Source organism: Symphalangus syndactylus, chromosome 5 (genome assembly GCF_028878055.3).
Source record: "Symphalangus syndactylus isolate Jambi chromosome 5, NHGRI_mSymSyn1-v2.1_pri, whole genome shotgun sequence".
In the NCBI taxonomy this organism is placed as follows: domain Eukaryota; kingdom Metazoa; phylum Chordata; class Mammalia; order Primates; family Hylobatidae; genus Symphalangus; species Symphalangus syndactylus.
In genome coordinates this window covers 96,296,107-96,312,811 of record NC_072427.2, presented here as the reverse complement: position 1 = coordinate 96,312,811, position 16,705 = coordinate 96,296,107, and the positions used below count along the sequence as shown (strand labels likewise).

General features: G+C 43.3%; 1 protein-coding gene across 1 annotated transcript; it reads right to left on the bottom strand.

Moving 5' to 3' along the window:
* Positions 1-1,310: 1,310 nt before the first annotated feature.
* On the bottom strand, positions 1,311-13,690 carry ATP5PO (ATP synthase peripheral stalk subunit OSCP). The gene is made up of 7 exons (XM_055279597.2): positions 13,564-13,690; positions 12,285-12,335; positions 10,116-10,226; positions 6,917-7,046; positions 5,208-5,320; positions 1,794-1,880; positions 1,311-1,497 (listed from the first exon to the last, which is right to left on the bottom strand). Exons 1-7 carry the CDS (start codon positions 13,597-13,599, stop codon positions 1,384-1,386), a joined length of 642 nt encoding a protein of 213 aa, XP_055135572.1. The 5' UTR covers positions 13,600-13,690; the 3' UTR covers positions 1,311-1,383.
* Positions 13,691-16,705: the final 3,015 nt, after the last annotated feature.

Below are 16,705 nucleotides of genomic sequence, written 5' to 3'. Positions count from 1 at the left end.
CTGTGCCCTTGGCACCGCTTGCCATCTTGTCTGCATCTAGCCAGAGGGATGGACTAAGGATTGCTCAAGAGGGCAGTCCAGGAAGGCACACCTCACTTCCTCACCTTTCCCATTTGCTAGAACTCAGCACCACGGTCAGGTGCTGCCAGAGGCTCAAGAATGTGGTCTCTAGCTGAGTAGCCGTAGGCCCACCTAAAAGGTGGCTGAATGGTCTTCAGGTCAACCAGCAGCCTTGGCACTCCCGGTTCCTGGGAAGGTTGGAGGGGCCTCAGCACTCCTGGTTCCTGGAAAGGTTGAGGGGCCACGTGGTGTCTCCGTTGGTTGTCACATTAGGTGATCATGTATTAAAAGCTTTGCCAGGAGGAAGCCGGAGTTGAAGCCAAGCATGAATGCCAGGAGTGTCGTGCCACGTGGAGGGCACGCTGGTCCCAGCACTAGCATGTAGGGAGCAGCGTTGGGCCATGTCATTGCTCTGTAGGACTTCTTCGCTGCAATGGTCCTGCCTCTGCCCAACCAGAGGTAGTTCTGGGAAGGGAACTGGTTTGTTGGCCAAAAGCTCTTGGAGGTTGACTAAGGAACAGGCACCTGAGCGGGCTGTTGCCTGGGGAACTCTATTTTCTCTAGAAGACCAAAAGGTAAAATGTAGGTGAAGAGCTGACCTGGGAACTGGTTTTGGTTAAAAGGTGAATTGGGAGCATCTTAGGGACAAAGTGGGAAGGGGCAGGGGACCTACCTAAGGTAACTTTTGCCCATTTGCTCCAGCAACGTGTCGGCGCATGGTGTTAGTTTTATAGTGGCACAAACATGGGCTCTAGGGCCTGATGACCAGCTGTCCAGACAGGTGACTCTGAGCACATCTCTAGGGCTCCTCAATCTCTTTCCTCATTTATAAAGTGGGGTGATGTCTGTCCCACCTGTATGACAAAGCTGTCATGCAGCTTCAAATGTACATGAAATGGCCTTGAAAGCTACAGAGCAGCCTACAACTAGGTGTGTTCATGTTAGGATTAAGGGCAAGAGGCCTCCCTGGAGGGCTATGGAGCAAGCACAGATCCAATGATCTAGCAAGGACCAGGAATTCTGAACAAACCCTTAAAGACATGGGATTTTGGCAGGCAGGACCAGATAGACTTTGCTGAGTGACCACGTGTTAGGTGCTGTGTCTAACCAATTAATTCCTAAACATAATCTACTCAGACCAAATTCTCTAGGCCAAAAGGGCTTTTTGGCCTTTATACTCAGGGGATACCAAAAAAGGACATAAAAATAAAGGCTTCTACATTCCAGTTTAAAAGACAGTGAACATAATATGATCTGTTCTGGAAGCTTTTTATTGTTGCTCCAAGTTTAAGAATTTTCACTGATGGCAGAAAACCAACACTTTTAGACAACCTCCCGCATAGCCCTGCCCAGCTTCTGAATCTTGGTCTTGACAGACATGTCAACATATTTCTCTCCAATGCGCACAATCATTCCACCCATGATTGACGGATCAGTCTACAAAAGAAAATAAGACTGGAAGTGTGAAAACGCACTAATCAAATGGGACACACAAAGAAGTGTTTTGAAAGGCTAAACGTGTTACACAAATGTAAGAGGTTATAATTACACCTAGAAAAAGGCAAAAGTAAAACTGCACAGTCAGATAATCATTTAAATTTAAAATAAATACAAAATTTTAACTACAGAAAAATTAGTATAGAGTTAGATCTAATATTTCACTAGTACTTTCTGTAGCCATTTTAAGCTTAAAATAACCTGAGGAAACATATCATAAATAATTTAAAACCTACCTTAGCCTCCAATTTCAATACTTGGCCTTGACTTAGGAAGCTCTTGAGGACAGTTTTTAATTCAGAGAGTGTGGCTTCTTCTAAAGGCTGAAAGGCAAAACCATCCTTTCAATTTAGATAAAGCAAAACAGAAACTTCCAGAGTTAAAATACTCCAGGCCCACATCACCAAGACAGGCCTTGTGAGCTCCTCCCTTAGCTACCTGGGCCCATCATGGAGCTGCTCTGCAGCATTCACTCCTTGTTCACGCTGGAGGTTCAGGGAGCACGGGAAGGCTCTGCCTCACAGCATCACCTGGGCAGCTCCCACTCAGCCGTTCATGGACGGCCTATAAATGCCACTCCCTCCCTGCCTCTGCTCCGTGTGCTAGCAGTATAACTTCGAACTAACAAGGAAAAGCCCTCAAGTTTTTAATGCCTGAAGATGCAGCCCCATCAATGCAGGAGGACGCAGACCTCTCCTGGGTGCAGCCTTGGGGTCACGACATGCATCTATCATGTCCTTGGGTGAAAAGTTGCCATTTTAACCTGGTTTTACATTTTCAGGCTTCCCTAGCTCTGCTGGCTGTTCATCTCCCCACATCCACGGCTACCTGGAGCTCTCACAGGCCACTCCACTCTCTGAACCCCAGTGAGAGAATCTGGAGCAGCTGGCTTTTCCTGAAGTCAGCTCAGCTCCGTAATCTACTTTAGAGCAAGCACCTCAAATGTCCAGACTGCACTCTCCTCTCGGCCCCAACTCTTACTACTGGTTAGTTATGTTAGTGTTAAGTGTTATAACGGTGAAAATGAAGAAGGCTGTAAAAGCAAAGGTCTTTTTTTTTGAGACCGAGTCTCGCTCTGTCACCCAGGCTGGAGTACAGTGGCGAGATCTCGGCTCACTGCAGCCTCCGCCTCCCAGGTTCAAGCGATTCTTCTGCCTCAGCTTCCCAAGTAGCTGGAATTATAGGCGTGTGCCACCACACCCGGCTAATTTTTGTATTTTTAGTAGACACGGGGTTTCACCATGTTGGTCAGGCTGGTCTCGAACTCCTGGCCTTAATTGATCCACCCGCTTCAGTCTTCCAAAATGCTGCGGTTACAAGCGTGAGCCACCATGCCCTGCTGCAAAGGCCTTTTTTTTTTACTTGTCATAAATCCTACCTCCCTGGCCCCTCCTCTAAGAGCCTAAAAAAATTTGGCAAAAAAATTTATGTCTTTGTAAAGATCTAACAATATCCTCTTTCTGGGGGTGGGGGGTGCTGGTAGTGGCCAAAATCTATTCGTGTTCAAAACATTATTTACTGAGACTAAAAGATTACAGAATTCTGAAATATACATACCCTCCACTGAGACATGTACCAACTGCCAGGTACCTGTCTATGCCAGGCATTTCATACCTACTATCTCCCTTCACGTGGGCAACCCTGAAAGGCCAGTGGTTATTATTCCCATTTTACATACGAGGGAACTGAGGATCAGAGTGGTTAAGAAACTCACCTAAGGTCACATCAGCAACTGAGGACTAGCCCCAATATTTGAAACCAGTTTGTGTATTTCTAAAGACTGTGCTCTTGGTCACTCATCAAGACATAATGTTTTTCAAACAGTACAGACTCACGCACCCAATAGTATCAACATCAAAAGCATTAGTAACAGTTGGTTCTAAAATCTTTTGCAAAAACAAAGATTTTCTTTCTTTAAAAGAAAATCGTGTCCTTGTGGCTGGGCATGGTGGCTCACACCTGTGGTCCCAGCACTTTGGGAGGCCAAGGTGGGTGGATTGCCTGAAGTCAGGAGTTCGAGACCAGCCTGGCCAACATGGTGAAACTCCATCACTACTAAAAATACAAAAAATTAGCCGGGTGTGGTGGCAGGTGCTGTAATCCAGCTACTTGGGAGGCTGAGGCAGGAGAATTGCTTGAACCCGGGAAGTGGAAGTTGCAGTGAGCCGAGATCGTGCCACTGCACTCCAGCCTGGGTGACAAAGTGAGACTCAGTCTCAAAAAAGAAAAAAAAAAAAAAAGAAAGAAAATCATGTCCTTGTATTCACTGAAGAATGGCCTGCACCAGTGCTTCATGATGGGTGACCATGGGGCAGGTGAATGTCTAATCTGCGCCACACTGTTAGGGATAACCGGTGCAGCCACAGAGGGATCCCTGCTTATGTCTGAGCTGTAATGATTTGCAGCCAGGCACATGTTTTGGCGGCACCAACTACTGAACTACAAATGTGCAAATAAGCATGATGTGCTAGGATGCCTCTCCTTGAATCTGTGCTAACTAGAAGATTAGACTGTCCTTTAAACGCTACAACTATTAATCTAGATGAGGTCAGGTGCTACGAATTCCAAGTAAATCTACCGCACTCTCCTGTTTTCCTGTAGAGTGAGCTACATTACACTTGACTGAGTTAAATAGGGAAGAAAATACATATTGAAGACAACAACAAAAGTAATTCTAGGGAGGCAATGTAGTGTAGTCTAAGGAATATGGGTTTCTAAGACGCCTTGAGGCCTGTGTTCAAGTTCTAGTCCCACCTCGTATGACTTTGGGCAAGCGACTTCATTTCCCTGCATTCGGTTTCCTCATCTGTAAAATGAGGATAATTATACTTCCATCTCACATGAATCTTTTGATACTGAATAACATAATAAAGCACCCAGCGTATAGTAGGGTTCAATAAACGGTAGCTAATCACAGCCCACTCTATCAAGTCAAAAAGATACAAAGGCCCATCCGCTCTACTCCTTCCCATTCACCACCACCAAAGATGAAAGGTTAGTAACTCTAGTTTCAGGCCAGGTGTGGTAGCTTACACCTTTATTCCCAGCACCTTAGGAGGCCGAGGCAGGTGGGTCACTTGAGCCCAGAAGTTCGAAACAATCCTGTAGAACAAAGTAAAACCTCCACCTCTATAAAAAATACAAAAAAAATTAGCTGGGTGTGGTGGTGGTGGTGCACTGTAGTCCCAGCTACTCAGGAAGCTGAGGCAGGAGGATCACCTGAGCCCAGGAGGTAGAGGCTGCAGAGGTGTGACTGTGTCACTGCACTCTAGCCTGGGTGACAAAGTGAGACTCTGTCTCAAAAAAATAAACTCTAGAATTCTAGTTTCAGTAAACTACTTCAAGTGGTATTTATAAAATAATTCAAACGTGTAAGAGAGTCTAAACCACTCTTTTCTAACACATTTTGATGTACTTTACATTTAACCCAGGACTTATGAATCATCACTGGTTACAGAAGCACTAATAAGATACACGCTGGCTTTTCCAAAGCAAAGGGTCACAGAAGCTGATATAAAAATGAAACAAACATCCCAGGTGACAAGTTACCTTTCCCAATTTCTTGATTTTACCGTTTTTCCCTTTTCTTCCTGCAAAAGGTGATGCATGTAATATCAAGGCAAACACAACAGCAACAACCCGTTACTTACAGATGCAGTGGTCACTATGCAAGGTACCTCTCCGCGATGGACACTCATCATGGTAGAAAAGGCAGAAACGACTCCTTGGGTATTACTTAATCGACCATTTTCAGCAAGCAAATCTGCCAAAGTGAAGGTGTCTCAGTAACATGAAACTCACTTGAACAAGTTATTCATGAAGTTGTATACTCAAGCCAAAAAACAAACTTAGATTTGTGGCCTTAAAACACCATATTCAGGGGCGCATGCCTATAATCCCAACTACTGGAGGCTGAGGTGCAAAGATTGCTTGGGGCCATGAGTTCAAGACCAGCCAAAATAGTGAGATCCCATCTCTACAAAAAAACGTTAGGGCTTGGTGGCGCAAGTCTATAGTCCCAGCTACTCAGGAGGCTGAGGCAGGAAGATTGCTTGAGCCTAGGAGTTTAAGGCTGCAGTGTGCTATGACTGTCCTACTGCACCCCAGCCTGGGTGACAGAGTAAGATCTTGTCTCTTAAAATCACAGTATATTCAATGTCCTTTAAGAACGTGAATGGAGGCCGAGTGCAGTGGCTCATGCCTGTAATCCCAGCATTTTGGGAGGCCGAGATGGGCAGACAGCTTGCGTCCAGGAGTTTGAGACCAGCCTGGGTAACATGGTGAAACCCTGTCTCACAAAAAAAAAAAAACTAAAAAATTAGCTGGGCACTCAAAAATTAGTGGCGCATGCTCGTAGTTCCAGCTACTCAGGAGGCTGAGGCAGAAGGATCACTTAAGCCCAGGAGGCAGAGTTTGCAGTGAGCTGAGACTGTGCCACTGCACTCCAGCTTGGATGACAGAAAGGGACACGCAGTATCAAAAAAAAAAAGAATGGAGAAGATATAACTTGTTATTTAAAATGCATATCCAATTTTGTTTTTTTTTAATAGACTGCACTGACAAGGATTTAAATTAGTAGGTATGGGGGGTTCTCAGCTTGCAATCTGATTTTCATATTTATGTTACAGATTGTATGTTTGGCTACAAATTCAAAGATGATACCATGAACACACTTTCTCTGCAACTTTTGAGCTGGCTATGAGGATCTGAAAAGCAATCCAGGCTGCGTGGTGGCTCATGCCTGTAATCCCAACACTTTGGGAAGCCAAAGCAGGCAGATGGCTTGAGCCCAGGAGTTCAAGACCAGGCTGGGCAACATGGAGAAACCCCATCTCTACAAAAAATACAAAAAATTAGCTGGGTGTGGTGGCATGCACCTGTATTCCCAGCTACTAAGGAGGCTGAGGTGAGTCTGGGAGGTTGAGGCTGCAGTGAGCTGAGATCGTGCCACTGCACTCCAGCCTGAGTGACACAGTAAGACTCTGTCTCAAAAAGAGAAAAGCAGTCCAAATGTACCCAAGAATGCAAATGTCTCCAAGGATCAAGGTACAGCCACAGGCCACAAACCATTTTCTTGGTAGGTATCACATTGGCCGCCTCCACAGTTGAAACTACTGACTATGCAGTTAGACATGCTTAGGTCCTAGTATCCTTTAGACAATGCTCCTCACACTTTAATGTGCAAACAATTCACTTAGGGAGCTGGTTAAGATGCAGACTGTGATTCAGCAGGTTGCTGTGAGGCCTGAGATTCTTCACTGCCAACAGGCTCCCAGGTGATGCTGATGCCCGTGGTCCATGGCCCACATTTCCAGTCATAGTTTCAAGACACTGCAAATGAAAAAGTTCTAATACTCACTGATCAGGTTGGTGGTGAGGGGAGAGAACCTCTCTTTTGCTGTGATGTCATTTAGGCTTTTCACTTTAATGGAACGCTTCACATAGGGATTCAAAACAGAAGCAGCCACTTTGGGTTCCTTCAGGATTTGCTGAAAGCATCAAAAAATAATTTCTTAAATTTTTTAGAGCACAAATGAAGGATGTGCCATGCACACTCTTTCTTTTTTGGAGACAAAGTCTTGTTCTGTCGCCCAGGCTGGAGTGCAGTGGTGCAATCTTGGCTCACGCAACCTCCGCATCCCGGGTTCAAGCGATTCTCCTGAATAGCTCTGCCACCACGCCAGGCTAATTTTTGTATTTTTAGTAGAAACGGGGTTTCGCCATGTTGGCCAGGCTGGTCTTAAAACTCCTGACCTCAAGTGATTCACCCACCTCGGCCTCCCAAAGTGCTGGGATTACAGGCATGAGCCACTGTGCCCGGCCATACACTTTCTTATGAATTAAATATTTTATGAATTAAATTAGCACTGCTGAAGAACATATGAAAACAAGATTATAATTAAACAATTTTCTGACTGCCTTTCAGAATATACTGCACTGCACCAGGATTTTATATAAGGATAGAATGATGTTCCTCAAAAAAATTTAAAAATACTGAAGTTTCTTAAATTTATTTTTGCTTTTCAAGAAAGATTATACAACACTAAACAGCCAAAACTTCATTTGACTGCGTATTTTAATGTATTTAAGAGAGGAATAGTCTGGCTTTTCTAGCAGTGCTATTTCTAAAGCACAGACCTCAAAACTGCGCTCTGACTGCAGAGGCCTCCACACCGCTCCCTTGGAGGGGCCCTGCCTCTTACAGAGTCCAGGGGACCCAGCAGATTCTGTGAGACCTCTGGTGCTGCCAGAGCAGCCCCAAAGAGTCTGGGAGACAGAATGGACAAAAAAACAGGAGCACAACCATCATGGGAAACAACGTTCTTTTCATTTTGTTGTATCACAAATGTCTGAATTCAGTGACCAAGTACAGCTTCCAGCATGTTGCTCCAGAGTTCCAACAAACCAACAACAGCAGTTTCCAGTGGAGCACCTTCAGTTAACACACCTCTCTATGCATTGCAATTACTCTCCCGGCACCTCCTCCCAGGCTCCTGGCCAGAATCCTGTCTCTGATCCAGGATACTGGTCAGATACTATCATCCAATGCTAACGTTTCCACTTGAGTGACCCCACAGAAATGACATTTTTCCATAAAAAATGCAGGAATATACAGATTTACAGCATTCTGGAATTTGGGTTACCTAGTTTTTCATGTTTATCTGTGTCTCCTGCATCATCCAGAGGACAGTGCGTATGATCCTTGTATCATCCTTCCCTCTTAGTGCCAAAACCCTGCTAATATTCAGTGTCTTAAGGTAATTGCCTCCCTTTTTCTCCATGTCTTGACTGACTTCCAGGCTTTAGACAAACTCCATTCTAATATCCACAATCCAAGTAATTCTCTCCATTGTAAACATGATTGTTTCCGCTTAAAATGGGCATAACTGACAAGTAGCAGACAATAACCATCACCTCCAAAAATGCCTGTGTGAGACCCTGTCTGTTCCTGCATGCCCTTCCCCCAAACTCCAACAATAGGGCTGGGCTCCTGGGCTCTGTGAGAATCGTAAGAGTTTATCACACCAGCTAAGACCTTAAGCTTTATCTGCAGAGATAAATGGATCAAGGAAGGAATATGGAGCCAAAATTATTCTGCCTGTTAAGACAGAAGTTCCAATAGAAGTTCAAGTGAAAAATGAATAAAACATAAACAGTACAGAACAGTAATACTTATAGACTATACATATGATGATTAATATAGAACATAAGTATTATTACTCCATACAACTGGCCTATGAATTGTTTTTTCTAAACAATAAAAACTTACAGATATGTGAATTAAGGAATGAAGAATCTTAAAATCAAGAAAAAACCAAACTTCCTCTGAAGAGGCTATATACCAGACTGCGTCTCCCTCACCTTTTTTAATGCAGACCTTACTGCCAGTGGTGGCAGCTAGAAAATCGAAGAAGGAAGCAACAGAATGTGTAGAAACTTGTTAACTAGAAAATTCGGTGAAAACGAAAGCAGACATTCTCCTATTCAGTTACAATGTAGGCTTCTGGTAATATGGTTTATTTATTCTGCTTTTCATGTTTAAAAAAAAGTAAAAAACATCTTGCAGCAGCCTCACAGTCTTTGCCTGTTAGTCCTCTATTACTACTGGGAAGTCCATGTCCCTTTACTAACTGCTGCCCAGCATGCCCCACCCTGTTATTCTTCCCTCACATTTTGGGAACAAAATATTTAAGAGGTTTACCAAAACAATGAAAAGGTCTACATGGTTACTTCTGGGGTTCTGGCAATTGCAAAGGCATCTCTACCAAATGAAAACAACCTGTAAGACAAATCTGAGCCTCCTCTGATTCTACAAGCATAGAATATGGCAATTAAAACCTGAGGAAAAGGTTTCATGAAAACAAATTCTCAGTAAAACCAAACCAAATCACAATATATTCTAAAGACCTAGCCCATAAGCATAGATTTTTTTTTTTTTTTTTTTTTTGAGACGGAGTCTTGTACCGTCCGGGGCTGGAGTGCAATGGCGCGATCTCAGCTCACTGCCACCTCAGCCTCCCAGGTTCAAGCAATTCTGCCTCAGCCTCTGGAGTAGATGGGATTACAGGTGTTCACTACCATGTCCCGCTAATTTTTTGTATTTTTTAGTAGAGATGGGGTTTCACTATGTCAGCTAGGCTGGTCTTGAACTCATGACCTCCTGATCTGCCCGCCTCAGCCTCCCAAAGTGCTGGAATTACAGGTGTGAGCACTGTGCCCAGTTATAAGCATTGATTTTTTAGAGGTAGCTTTTAAATTCTCTTCTGAAATAGCAATTTTCCTAAATTATCATCAATTTTAATCTTATATTTCTACCTTTTCTTAGCCCTAAATCTTGGTTCCTAATATTAATATCCTTATATGTATCTGTTTGTTCTTCTTATATGTCTTATAATAATAAAAACCCAATATTATTACTAAAAATGGGTTTACAGAAAATGGCTTTTTCCCAGTTTTTTCTTGTAGGATACACCTCATTAGGAATGCACAGTCAAACAACCAAAGGAAAAAATACACAAACAGGAACTTCATATGTAATGAATAGGAAAGTGACTTACTGCTACTCTCAACAACTCCTTTTCTACTTGCTCCAGCTTATTCTGTTTTGATGCAGCAGAATAAAGAGCTGTTGCATAGCGACCTTCAATACCGTATACCTGAACAGGAGGCTTTAAAAAAAAAAAAGGTGAAATAGGAAAGGAAGGAAAAAGGAAAATCAGTTAATAGTATACTCTCAAGAGCAGAATTTAAAATTTATATATTAAAAAATATATCTCTTTAACACAAAACAGTTTGAACACAAAACAGTTTAAGTATGTCATTGAAGAGCTGTCCTAAATGGCAATTTGCAAATAAATTAGGGATGTTTCCTTGGTCAGGTCACTCAATCTTTGAGCCTCCAATTCCTCATCTGTAAAATGAGGGGTTTAGTAGGCAGTGTCTAAAGTCCCTTCCAGGTTTACATATCTTTATCAATTACTTGTACTTTAATTTTGAGATGAGCTTATGTTTCCTTTGAACTCAGTAACTATTTAGTTTCAAGTATGAGAGGTTGTGAACACTGACAGTTTCGAGTATGTTAGAGCTAGGAAAACAGGTGTTTATGAAACACACAAGTATACTTTTATACATTTCATACTAACACTATACATTTTCCCTTACATAGCCTATTGATGTTCAACGTAACAGAGCCCTTTGGCAGTTTACAAAAAAACCTGATGCTTGAATTATTTTTCACAATAAACTATAGACCTTTTTCTACCATCAATGTATGACTACATGTTCTTAGTGGTGCTGTATGGTTGTAGTGGGAAAGCTCAGGCTTGGATGAGAAAGATTTAGTTCCAGTCCAGCTCTAGGACTAAGCTGAGTAACCTCAGGTAAATTTTCCCAGGGCCTCAGTTTCCCCTTCTGTAAAATGGGAAGACCAGTTACTCCTTAACACTGTTATGAGGATTTAAGGTCTCACATGAAGGACAAAATGATTTTGATCATTTGATTTGAGATTTAGGGCTGGCAATGAGGACGGGACAGGATAATTATTTTCCTAAGTTCCACCTGATGTGGGTTCATTAAGGACATAGACCTGGTATTATGATCTTTCCTTTACACGATTTTTCCAAGGGCAGGACTGGCTCACTGTTGATTTGCTAGGGAAAAGCGTGGGTAGGATAGTCCGCCCAGCACATCTTAGACAAGTTCCTGCTCCCTGACAGTTGAATCAATTCTCTATCACACAGGAACTTTCTTTAATCAAATAAAGAATTTCAAAATAACCCATAGAAATGGAGTCAGACTTCATGTTCCAACTGGGTTGTTTCCAGCTGTTTGCCATGTATCATTTCTGGGGGGCTTCTGGGGAACTTCATTTATTATGTGTCACTAATAGTCCTCTTTATCCGGGGTCAACTGGACTACTTCTGGTTTGAAAAGAAAGGGACTGGCAGCTCCCTGAAATAGTTAGCCTCCTTGTTGCCTACCGGAAAGAAAGGGTGTGAAGAGTATGAATATTCCTTACCAGAATGGAACATGGAGAACTGCATTAGAAACCAAGGTACCTTGATTTTTTTTTTTCGAGACAGAGTCTTGCTCTATCGCCCAGGCTGGAGTGCAGTGGCATGATCTCTGCTTACTGCAACCTCTGCCTCCTGGGCTCAAGCAATTCTCCTACCTCAGCCTGCCGAGTGGAAGGGATTACAGGCGCCCGCCACCACGCCTGGCTAATTTTTGTATTCTTAGTAGAGATGGGGTTTCACCATGTTGGCCAGGCTGGTCTCAAATTCTTTCCTCGTGATCCACCCGCCTCGGCCTCCCAAAGTGCTGGGATTACAGGTGTGAGCCACCGTGCCTGGCCCGGTATCTTGATTTTAATATCAACTCCTGTAATAACTTCCTGTGATAACTTGGGCATGTCACTTTGTTAAACCTGTTTCTTTCATTAAAAAAAAAATTAGTAAATGCTAGCTTGCCTATTTTAGAGGGTTAATGGAAAAACAAATGATTAAAAAAAAGTTTTCATATTTAAAGATTATGCATAGGCCTGTCATAAAGCAAGTATTCAACACCACTCCTTTCCCTACCTTATGCACACATCACATTTTGGGACCCAAAAGTCATGCAAAAAGGTTTAGATAGTAACTACACAAAAATCCACGCCCTAACTGTACTGCTGGTTGACTCACATTTTCGCGTGCTTTATCATTACAGAAGAATATAAATTAACATACCCTCACAAGCTTGGCAAATGGTCTGACCACAGATGTACTGAAGCATCGCACCTTCAAAGCAATAAAGGAAAATAGATCAAACAAGATTACTTGAAGGATTTCTGCATTTAACTCAGTAACAACAACGAAAAATTTTAAATGACCTTAAAATCATTAGTTTTGTCTCTCTGTATATTCACATATTACCTGAGGGTGAGCTACTTATTATTACTAAGGAGTAAACTTACCCAATGAGGATTATGCCAAGTTGCTTGGGAAATCACCTTCCCACGAACCTCCTAGTTTGCTAGGAATGGACCCAGGCTAGCACACCCGTAAGACAGAAAAACACTAACTTCCAAGGAGTGCATGTTTCAAAAATATTTAATCAAAATTTTGGCGTTTCTATTAACAGACCCTTGAGCAGATCATTTGCATCAGACGTACCCTCCTGGGAATCCAAATGCTATCTTTAAATAAAGATGAACTTTTTTAGTACTGCCGCAGAGTTTGATCTGACAAGAAGCCTTAGTTCTGAGCCAGTATCCTGCCCATCAAAAGACAGAGCTGGAATACACAGTTTAAAAATCACCTGCAAGCGCACAGGTCACAGATCACAGGTCACCTTCAAATACTCCAGCTATGGAACGTGTTTTATCAAAACTGCTTGTGAGGATTAAGACTTTTTAATGCTTATGTAAAAATTACCTAAGATGCCAGGAAGGGGTCATGATATGTAAAGCACCATGGTGAGATGCAGCACAAACAGCATAACATTTTTTCAAACTCGATCTTCTGGGTGATTCCGTGGGTTCAAATCTCAATTCTACCACTTACTGACTGGGCAGCCAAAGACTCATTTAAACTTTTCGGCCTCATTTTATTTATAAAACTGTGAAATGTGTTTTACAAATATTCCTTAGCATTACTAGTAAGTGATCTCTGACAGGTTTTACCACAATGGCAAAGGAAGCTGATTTGGGGGCTAGGCCATGCCCCTTCCCCGGAATTCAGCGAAAGGCAGACCCCCTCTCCTGCGCCCCTCAGGCTAGCAACTTCCCGGGGCTGTGCTCGGAAGACGCCAAGGTTACGGCACGCGCAGCCCCGCGCCTACTGCCCCGTAGGCATCCCGGGGGACAAACGCTGGGTCGTCCTGAGTCGCTCCCACTCGCTGGGTCCCATAACCTTGAAGATTGCCAGACTTCCCCAGCCGAAGCATCGCACCCTGGTGCTCGAGGTTTGGTACCGGTCATCCCAGGAGGGATCCTTCCACTGGCTCTCAGGACCACTTTTCTCTCACCTGCCAGGAGAGCCCGGTCACTGCTGGGGCAGCCATCTTCTCCCGGGCGCTGTAGGTCAAACCCGAGTGGGAAGCGAGAGACGCGGAAGGGCGCACGCGCGCGTTAGCGTAAGCGCTAGGTTCTCTGGGAAGTGTAGGCGTAGGGGGACAGGCCGCAGGCGCAGAGACCTCCCTCAGGCTGGGAGTTGTAGTTCTTAGCAGTGGTAAGAGCTGGACCCTCGGGGTGGAGCCAGAGGGCTTCGACTGCATCTGAAAATGAAATCCTGTTACTGGACAAGCGGCCCTCACTGTAGAATGGATTTGCTGTCCTCAGTTTTAAAATTTACATTTAGATAAATATGGTGGCATTTGTTCCATTTCGCAGTTATTACCAGCGTCACTGGCTTCTTTACACTTCCTTCCCAGCATGCTAAAGCCTGCATCAATGGCTTTTTCTCACGTTGCATACAAAGATAAAACCAAACCAAAACAAAAAGCCCCCAGGAGCCTTGCAGCTCCAGGAGCGGACAGCACGTCCCTCTTACCTGGGCCATGACTACCCATTGTTAAATAAAAAATTATTCAGTGATGCTTGTTAAAGCATGGTAAGGAAGACTTTATTCAGGACCATAGTGATGGGTATAGGACCAGTGCAACCGGGTCTGGGAGTGGGCAGACAGACTGGGCTCAACTCCGAAAGCAGCATGGGCAAATGGGAATTTATGGCCAAGGAGCAGTGCGGGGGTCAGTGGATAGAAAATTACTAAGAGGAAACTGGGGTAAGGGGGATCCTGGCTAAAATGACCTAGAAGAATCTTGTAGAAGACAGGCCAGGCTGATCAGACATCACCTGGGGGATGGTGAAGGATGAGGACCCTGATCAGATATCAAAGATGATCGGTTATCGAAGATTGGGGGTTCTGGCTAAACTGACTTAGCAGTTTTGCTCAAACTGGATTTTACAAGGAGGTGCATAGATAGGCCTACGAGAAGATTCAGAAGCCTCACTAAAGTTTGGCCAAGCAAAAGCCAAGAATCTCTGTGGCCCTCCATTCCCCTCCCCTCTCCCCCATCTCACCTGAGTATAGAACTGAGCTGCTGGTTTGTGAGGGCATATGGGATTCCGGTACCTAGATTCTTGATTCTGGCTAGGGCAGAGTGGCTATCCGAGCATCAGGCCTAAAATAACAGAACCCGGGTTTGAGCAAATTTGATATTGAAACTGAGAACTGGATACTAGACTTGGATATAGTTTGTCTGCATCCATAAAAACAACCTATCTTCAACCCATTCTCTCTAAATAGAACTTAGTCGAATTTTCTCCTCTGTCAGAGAAGAGACTGGCTGGCAGAGCAAGGGTCAGTATTCCTGGTTGTAATAGTGGGGGTTCTGTAATCAACTTAAAAGAAAAATTCTCTGCTCAGATTTATTATAGAAACACGTTAATTCATTATTTTGCCCTTTTAGAGAGCAGTTTTCTCATTATTACAATTTTTTTTTTTTTTTTTGAGACAGAGTCTCGCTTTGTCACCCAGGCTGGAGTGCAGTGGCGTGATCTCAACTCACTACAACCTCTGCCTCCTGGGTTCAAGCAGTTCTCCTCCCTCAGCCTCCCGAGTAGCTGGGACTGTAGGTGTACACAATCACGCCTGGCTAATTTTTCCCTTTTTAGTAGAGATGGGGTTTTGCCATGTTGGCCAGGCTGGTTTCGAACTCCTGACCTCAAGTGATCCGCCTGCCTCGGCCTCCCAAAGATTAGAGGTGTGAGCCACCACACCCAACCCCCTAAAAACTTTTTAAAATGTAGAGAAAGATAAAGAAAGTAATCGTCCTCTTTTCTTCTACTCGGAGGCAATTGTTGTAAATATTTTGGTGTCTTGTTTCTCAATATTTGTTTAGGCTGTGGCCTGAACTACCCTGGCCTGAATTCCAATCAATTCCTTGGCCCAATTATATAACTTCTCTGTGCTTCAGTTTTCTTATCTATAAAATGGGTATTATAATAGTATCTGCCTATAAGTCATTAGAAGAAATAAAAAAGTATATATGTAAAGTGCTTAGAACAATTGCCTGACAGAGTGGTACTCATTAATTTAGTCTTTTTTTTTTTTTTTTTTTTTTAAGACAATGCCTTGCTCTGTCACCAGGCTGGAGTGCAGTTGTGTAATCACGACTCACTGCAACCTTGACCTCCTAGGCTCAAGCAATCCTTCCACCTTAGCCTCCCCAGTAGCTGGGCCTACAGACACATGCTACCAAGCCTGGCTAATACAAATTTTTTTTTTTTTTAGAGATGAGGGTCTCACTACGTTGCCCAGGCTTGTCTCCAACTCCTGGGCTCAAGCAGTCTTCCCACCTCAGCTTCCCAAGTAGCTGGGACTACAAGTGCACGCCACCACACCCAGTTATGTTAGTTCTTTATTTTGTTTGCTTTTATTATACGTACAGATTAACAATCTTTATACAATTTGGTATTTTGCCATTTTCTTTAATGCAAGAAAGAAAAGGATGCAAAATTACATATGAGTTATGCATTCATGCTTATGAGCATATTTCCAAATTATAAAAGTTTCTAAGTATCATTTTAATGGCTGCAGGGTAGTCCATCAAGTGAATATTCTGCAACTTAATTATTCTATGATTTTTGAACATAATTCAGATGATTTCCTTTTTTCTTTTTGCTATTTTAAATAATACTGAATCTCCTAAGCATATTTAGACATACATTTCTTTTCTTTTTTTTTTTTCTTTTTGAGATGGAGTTTCGCTCTTGCTGTTCAAGTGATTCTCCTGCCTCAGCCCCCCAAGTAGCTGGGATTACAGGCATGTGCCACCATGCCCAGATAATTTTTTTGTATTTTTAGTAGAGACGGGGTTTCACCATATTGGCCAGGTTGGTCTCGAACTCCTGACCTCAGGTGATCCAACCGCCTTGGCCTCCCAAAGTGCTGAGATTACAGGCATGAGCCACCGTGCCCAGCCTTCTTCTTTTTTTTTTTTTAAAGAGATGGTGTTGGCTATGTTGCCCTGGAGTACAGTGGCTATTCACAGGCATGATTCCTACTAATGATCAGCATGAGAGTTTTATTTTATTTTCATTTTCATTTATTTATTTATTTATTTATTGAGATGGAGTCTTGCTCTGTCTCCCAGGCTGGAGTGC

What these genes read in the sequence shown, in the direction of transcription:
- ATP5PO (XM_055279597.2), bottom strand. Translation starts at nt 13,599, where the DNA reads ATGGCTGCCCCAGCAGTGACCGGGCTCTCCTGGCAG. An exon ending in CATTTGCCAAGCTTGTGAGG is followed by an intron (nt 10,227 to 12,284) that starts GTATGTTAATTT and finishes TTTTTTTTAAAG; the next exon opens with CCTCCTGTTCAGGTATACGG. An exon ending in TATTGAAATTGGAGGCTAAG is followed by an intron (nt 1,498 to 1,793) that starts GTAGGTTTTAAA and finishes TTTCTTTTGTAG; the next exon opens with ACTGATCCGTCAATCATGGG.